The sequence below is a fragment of the Pseudomyrmex gracilis genome, unplaced genomic scaffold (assembly GCF_002006095.1).
Source record: "Pseudomyrmex gracilis isolate BER0280 unplaced genomic scaffold, ASM200609v1 scaffold_356, whole genome shotgun sequence".
Classification (NCBI taxonomy): domain Eukaryota; kingdom Metazoa; phylum Arthropoda; class Insecta; order Hymenoptera; family Formicidae; genus Pseudomyrmex; species Pseudomyrmex gracilis.
The window spans coordinates 101907-109602 of record NW_018020940.1 but is presented as its reverse complement, the minus strand read 5'-3'; the positions used below and the strand labels follow the sequence as shown (position 1 = coordinate 109602).

Sequence of the window (7696 nt, the reverse complement as noted above, 5' to 3'; positions counted from 1 at the left end):
ACGCCGGCTTCGAGCGAGCGACTACTGCGCACGGTGTACAGCAACGTCAAGATCGCAGGACCGGCGCGATTCAGAGTCGGCGATCCTGTGCGCGTGAGCAAGTACAAAACCGTTTTTGCCAAAGGTTACACTCCAAACTGGACTACCAAGGTGTTCCGCGTTAAAAAGGTGCAACAAACTTCACCAGCGACCTATCTGCTCGAGGATTATCGCGGTGAACCCATAGCCGGTGGATTCTACGAGCACGAGTTGCACGCGGTTAAACATCCGGATGTGTATCTCGTGGAAAAGGTTCTGCGTCGCCGAGGCAAAGAAGTATTGGTTAAGTGGTTGGGACTGGACAATTTGGACAATTCCTGGATAAATAAAAACAATGTTGTCTAATATTATGGTGTAATCTTTTTTATTTTCTTATATTTTTACAATTAATACATATATCGTAATTATCTTTTAAATGTAATTTTTATACAATAAAAACAATTACATATATACAATAAAAACAATTACATATATATTTCATTTAATGTGTATTATTATATAATCCACCTAATTTAATCTACGTTAGTCAGAGATATTGTAGTGACCCCAGGGTAAAGTGTCGGTTGATCCTTGGACGACGTACCGCTTGTCGTCGTGCGGACTCAGAGCGAGCTTCCTCTCCAAAACGGTGAACACCTCATGCAGCTGGGATCGTATGCACGACTGCTGTCGCGTTAGTTCAGTCGCGTCCCGCAGACACCGCACGTAGTCGTCGAAGATGATCGTTCTCGCGACAACGCTCCTCTTCACACCCTTTACCTTCTTTATGCACTTGCTGTCGCTCACTCGAGTCACGTACATCTTTGCGCGCAACTCCACAAACTCCGTCATAACAGCGCCGTTGTTCTCATCCTTTATAAGTCCCTTCATAAGTACCTTCTTGTTCGCGCAAGGCATGTTGTATGGATTATCCCCTGGATAATCAAAACGAGCGATATTGCGCTTCATATCCTCGTACACATCCTCGCACTTTATGTGGTATATTAAACTGTCGGTATCGGTGTAAAGGATCTTGCAATCGTAACCGTACAACGGCGCCATGTGGTCATAATGGAATTTGTAAAGACAGGTCTTCGATATGTCGAGTATGCACATACCGACGTACAACGGTTTGTTGAACAAAACTTCCAGGCGACGCAGTTCTATGGCCACCAGATTTTCAGCGAACTTGCTGCGGCTGTGGAAGTTTGGTTTTGCAATGAGCGCCTCCGCACCGTATCGTCCTTCCCATTTTGTAACAATTCGTACGTCGGTATACTTGCGCACGTTCTTTATTGTTTTGCCGAACACCGCGTTGTTCATAAGTTTGTAAAGATTTTTTGCAAACTCGTTGGCGGCGTTCGCGCGGAATTGGGTATTGAGCTCAATGTATCCGCGCAGCCAAGGCGATTGCGAAAACCGCAGCACTCGATGTATTCGTGTTAAGCGAAGCCCGTGTCGCAGACACTGCTGCAGGCAGTGAATCTTGAAATAGTGAATTACGTAACGCTTCTTGTTGAACACCGTGGCGAGCAGTTTGACGTGATTCTTACCGCGTTTACCAGGCGGCTCTTCCCGCGTTGGACAAAAAAGCAGGTCTCTGTGCGCGTCGTGCAGTTCTTTCAGATATGTTAGATTGACCTCGAGTATGTAGCCGATGTCGTTGTCCGCCGCGACGGTTGTTACATCAAACTCGTACGCGTTCTCCACCCATGCAAAGTTACCGTATGGAAGCGGCTGACACATCGCCCATCCGTAGAGATTGTTTACGTCGTAGTACATCAGATACGACGACGGTTCGGATGGATCGTGCGAACGCACGTACCTGTTGTTCGCGCGGGCGTATCTGTTCGAACATTGACTCAGACCGCCGCGTACGCCGCGTTCCACGAACATCACCATGTCGATGTTGATCAGCAGCTCGAACGTCACACAAGTGTACTTCAGTATGGCGTCCCATGTATACCCAAGCAACGTGTAGTAAGGATCCAATCCGTAACTCGCGAGGCACTCGCGACGAAAGTTTTCAAATACATTAGCCAGCAAAAGTACGTCCGTCTTCAGATACAAGTTGCTATACGATCTCAGATTTTCGATGTTAAATCGTTGCCATACATTCGTCGCGTGCGCGTACTCACTCTCCGTCACAGTCTCGCCGGTCAGCAAACTGTAAAACGCCTTGCGCAGTAGCAAACTTGTTTCTAACAATTTGTCGACGCTGTGCACATATTCATATGGAAACACACTTTTTCGCGTTAGCAGTTCAAAGTCCTTGGTGGAGAGATCTCTGAATTCCGTTTGAGTCACACGCAGTTTGCTTTTGTCGAGATAGGACGCGAGCTTTTCTAAGCTTGTGCTCAGAAATTTGTAAGAATCGATAAATTGCAGTTGCACGCACCTCTGTTTGTCTTCGTCTCGCATACTGTTCACGTATTTTGTGAACGATATGTAGGTCTCTTTCGTCACGGGCAGCACGTTGATCTTACCTTCGAAAGCGGTAGCCACATCCTTGATAATAAAATGCGCGTCATATCCGGACAAGTTGTAGAACACAACGGGAACAACGTAGACTTGTTTGTAATTCAGATTGCACGCGAAGTGCGCGGGTCCTCTGAAACGCCCCGTTAGATGACGGTAATCGCGCACCCTATTGTCATCTCGCTCGAACGGTTGTTCACAAACGTAACAACACTTAGCGTTCTTAAACCGCTCGATCTCTGCTGGTATGAGATTCGCCATTGGTACATTTGCCACGAACAAGGTCTTCGCACGTTTTGCGAGATCGTGCAGTTCATTCACGAACCACTGCACGCAGTTCTCTATGAGATCTGTATCCGATGTCGATGTGCTTGCAGCTTGCGTAATAACCGTTGCTGAACACACAGTGTCTTTGGTACTTGTGCGCGTTTGATGCGTTCTGCTCTTCGTCCTGTTTCTCGAGTACGCACTTCAAGTCGGCGTACACCACCATTGGAACCCGTTCCTTGTTGTTGTAATTCTCGAATTTCAAACGGATCTTTCCCTCTGCAGGGAGGACCACTGCGCTGTTGTTCAATCGTTTGCAGTTCACGGTGTGTTCCGCCAGCTTCTCGCTTGTGTGGAAGTAGTGTAGACATCCGTACGCGTTGCAATAAAAACAATACACACATTGATTCATGAGTTCAACCATCTCGTAATTTGAACGGTCATTTGGTTTGTACTTACCGATCACATATGTATTTTATTTTTGTATTCTTGTTTAATTGTGAGATGACTAATCGCGATAAATGTTTTATCCACGCGAAGTGTCCCACGTGTCCATCGCGTTGATCGGGAACATACAGCAGATTCACATGCTTCTCCTTCTTGTTCAACGTAAGGTGCATCCGCACGTATCCGTGTCCCTGTTCCGCCGCCGTAAACACGTTTACGGACACGTTTGTTGCGTTCGAAACGCGCGATTTGATGCAATGTCATTGGAAATTCTGTTCCATAAAAGTTCAACACACTCGCGTACGCGGGATACTGTGATCTTTGTTGAGGATGTAAAGCACTAGGATACAACGCGGCGACCACTGCCCACGCGAAACACGCATTGTCTCGCGACTGTACGTTTACTACCGCGTGTTTGAGCTGAACCTCACGCGACATCTGGACCTGACATCTTGCGTGCATCGGATTATGACTGTTCACATTCACTGTAAAGTTCAGTACCTGCGCCAACGCCCAACCGCTGTCGCGTTCCTGGAACTCCTCCAGAGCGGTCATTGTTGCATCCATCACGTCTCGATCGTACCACTCGCGCAGATCCGACACATGATAAAGTCCGCGGTTGCGTGTATTGAACTATTTTACACTCGTTTTTTCACCCGCCACAAACTTCCCGGTGAACACTGTGTTCACTTTTACACTAGCGTGCTGCGCGATCGCTCGATGAACGCGCGCGAGCACCGTGTCTCTAGCGGCTTCGAGAAAGCGACGGGATTTGATGAACGACTTGTTCACCACGATGTCGGTCACCAAACAATTTTTAAACGCTGTCTCAACTTCGACCCATGCGAGTCCAGCATTCTCGACACCCGCACCAACGTTTGCAAAGGGCCGCGTGCAGACCTTTGAGTCGCGAGATTCAAGCGACGTGCCAATTAATCACACCTGTGGACGGTCGCGAGCGTTTTCTTCGGCACTCTTCTCTCAGCGTCTCTAGACGTTTGTCGCAACGTTCCACCCACGAAATGAAACCATTTAACGTGTCGAGGAGCGCGGCCTCTTCTTCGAGCGGTTCGCGATCGTTCATGTTTGCCATCGCTTATATACTTGTATTTTTTTAAATATTAAAATATTAGAAAGGTAGAGCCGTACATCAAACCAGATTTCACGTATTGCGTCCTTGCACACTTTAAGAATTTCAAGATTGTGTATTTTTATAGAGCTTGCGATCTCGATTGCTCGAGATCAAAACGACTTGTAACTCGCTCCCGATTTCGACGCGCCTTTTTATTTCGCTCCTTGTTGTCTTTGCGATCTTTTGATTTGAAATTTCAAATTAAAAAAAACCGGTAAAAAAACCACATCCGGTACGTAACGGTTTTGTACACAGTTGTTATCGCAAGAAATGATTCATCAAACCGGAAGTGCCGGATTGCTTCGGCGATAAGAAAAGAACTGCACTTCCGGGAAATTTACGGTTTTTTCGGAATTATTATTATTATTTTACTACGCAGTTGCGGTTTTTCTCAGTTGCGGAATTATTTTTTTACTGCGCAATTAAAAATCCTAATCAAAAGGTTATAGTAGTTTAGCGATGACGTCATCATCTAAATGATCTTGAACACGCACGGACCTGTTCGAGTTCTATTTTTAGCGATGACGTCATCATTTTTGCGGATTTTTTCGGAAAGTATTTATGTTACTGCGCAGTTGCGGTTTTTTGAAAATGTCCGTAAGGTGGTAAAGTGGGGAGAAATTTTTTCATTTATTTATGGGATATATAAGGCGCTGCATGGTAACCAAAACAGTCAGTCTCGCTGCGATCGTTCTGCGTGCTACGAGTTGTCGCTCTTTCTCCTACTCCTCTTCGCAACGAACAGCTCGACAATGTATCGCTCGATAGTACCGATGAAGCAACAACAACAACCTTCGATCGATCTTCAGCGCGAGCCTCAACAAAACGGCGCGAAGAGAAAGAAGTTCAATCAAGGGTAAGTTTTTTTGTTTTGCTTTTTTTTTTGTTGCTTCTATTTTATTATTTTTTATTTGCGATAAAATCATGTTTTGTAGTTTTCTTATTTACAGACAATGCAATGGCATTCAATCGACATCGACTACACCCAACGTATCGGCACAGCGTACGCGGATACTGAGCCTCAAATACATCTTAACTAAAACGGGGTACAAGTATTTTGAACTCGGCATTGGTATTTTATCGATAGATGCACCACCAACCGTTGACATAGCTCTAGGCGACAACAATGAGAACAAAAAAGTGGAAAGTGTTGTTGGACAGCAAACGAATAATTACGTCCTATTTGTCGGGGCAAAGCGACGCGCAGCCGCCGATTCTTGTACACGATCTGGCTGTATTGTTCAGCTTGATAAAAAAAACGCAAAGATCATGCGTCTGATTACAAAAACTAGCCGCATAATATTGTCCCACCAATCAATGTGCCACTTGATTGTTCAACTTGAAACATTGCGTTACGTGCATCATCGCCTACTTGAACAACGTCGTTATTCGCGTGCGAAACAGATTGTCGCAGTATTTCGCAATCCAGTCTGAATTATTTGATCCCGCCAGCTTCGCAAATGCTGTTGCACAGAGCGGTATCTTTGATGTCAACGATATTGTCGATTGCGAATTGTTAGCTGTATGTTACGGCGTTGCGCCTGAATAAATATTATTATTGTTTTGTTTCACTCTCATGTATGTAACTTTATTTTTACAGAACATAATAAAAAATTGCTCTGTTCTTCAATAACACAGTGTTTTTTATTTCACATTTTCTAACCACATATGCGTTCCCATTAAAACATTTTTTTTAATTGTAAACACTTTTAACCAATAGTTTTCAAGAAATAAACACACACACATCGAGGACGTAACGATTTTTTATTTGCACGCGTTTTTAATAATAAATACTTATAGTACACACGCACCAGAAGTGTGTAAAAAAAACCACATTCGGTACGTAACGGTTGCAAATGTTATCGCAGGAAATGACTTATCAAACCAAAAGTGCCTGATTGCTTCGGCGATAAGAAAAGACGCACTTTCGGGAACTGCGATTTTTCTCGGAATTGTTATTATTATTTTACTGCGCAATTGCGGCATTTCTCGGAATTATTTTACTGCAATTAAAAATCCTAAATATTATTTTAGCGATGACGTCATCACCCAAATGACCGTGAACACGCACGGACCTGTTCGAAGACGCACGAACACGTCCGCACCCGCGCCGAACGACCTTTGTCACCAGAGCCGGAACCAGGCGTGCGTCTGGAAGTGTGGCGGGACGACGAAGGAAACCGGGCGTCACTTAGAGATGTCCTGGTCAGCGCCCAAGTGCAGTACGAAAAAGTGGAGCTTTGGAAGGAGGCGACCAAGTGGGCGAAACACGTGCTAGAGGAAATTGTGGTCAGCGTCGAATCCAAGACGGGTGCCTGAAGTGAACAACAGAACTTATTGGGCTTAGCAAAGTCATTTTAGTTTTGTTAACATGATACGCAAAGTTAAAAGCGTAAGGGCCAACTGACCATCTGAACTTGTGTTTTAAGAACATTAGTGACTAGTATATAAGTCAGCGGTTAGTTGATGGGATACTAGTTACGAATTTTAATTTATCCATTAAGCAGTAAATAAACAATCCTATGTGTTAGGAATTATTGTTAAAAGGATTTAACGAAGTGTAGTTGAGTAAACGTAACAAAAGCAACTTTGTCATTCAAAGTGTTACGGTGTTAAGGGAAAGGAGGAGAGAAGTCAAAGTTTTATTTATTTCGTTTCTTTTTTATTCTCTCTAGTGACTATTTTTGTTTTTGTGATATTCTTTAGTTTGTGCTTATCCAGAAAAACGTTATTTTATACGCTAACTAAGTATGTGTGTTTGTTTGGTTTTAAGGCCTGTAGTTTGAAAGGTAAAGGCTGTGTAACAAAGTTTAGCGTAGTATTTTATTTTAAGCCAGCGTGGTACTACGGAGGCAATATAAGTGAGAAAGTAGATGTGACTTTGAAAATTAATAACGTGGTAATATTTGGAAGTGGTAGTTAAGACAACCTGATGGGTGTACGATAGTCTGATCGTTGTGGCAAAACCAAATAACATGGTAAGAAATGTTATTTGGCGTTTTTGGAAATTTTGTCAAAGTTATAGTTAAGGAAAGATTTTCTGGAAAATAAAACATGAGTCTTGGTAGAAACCAACCATGGAGAAATCTTGCCTTAATTGGAAGGTTCAACTAATTTGTTTAAATAACGAATTAATTGAACGGGGTGTTGTTTGTCGGCTACGTAGGACCCTGAAAATGTAAAAAATCTCACTTAAATTGCGCCCGGAGGAAATTCCCTGTCCTAGGGAAAGTGTAGTACGAACGTACCTTAAGGCGCGACTAGCGGTAACCGTGTGAGTGGTAGCCTTAAGGCCTAGCAGGAGAGACGACCATCTTGTCTCGGCAGTCGAACATCGAAAGCTGTACGGTGCGG

General features: G+C 44.0%; 1 protein-coding gene across 1 annotated transcript; it reads right to left on the bottom strand.

The window, feature by feature from the left end:
• Nucleotides 1-561: 561 nt before the first annotated feature.
• Nucleotides 562-2757, bottom strand: LOC109860268. The gene has a single exon (XM_020439246.1). It carries the CDS (start codon nt 2755-2757, stop codon nt 562-564), a length of 2196 nt encoding a protein of 731 aa, XP_020294835.1.
• Nucleotides 2758-7696: the final 4939 nt, after the last annotated feature.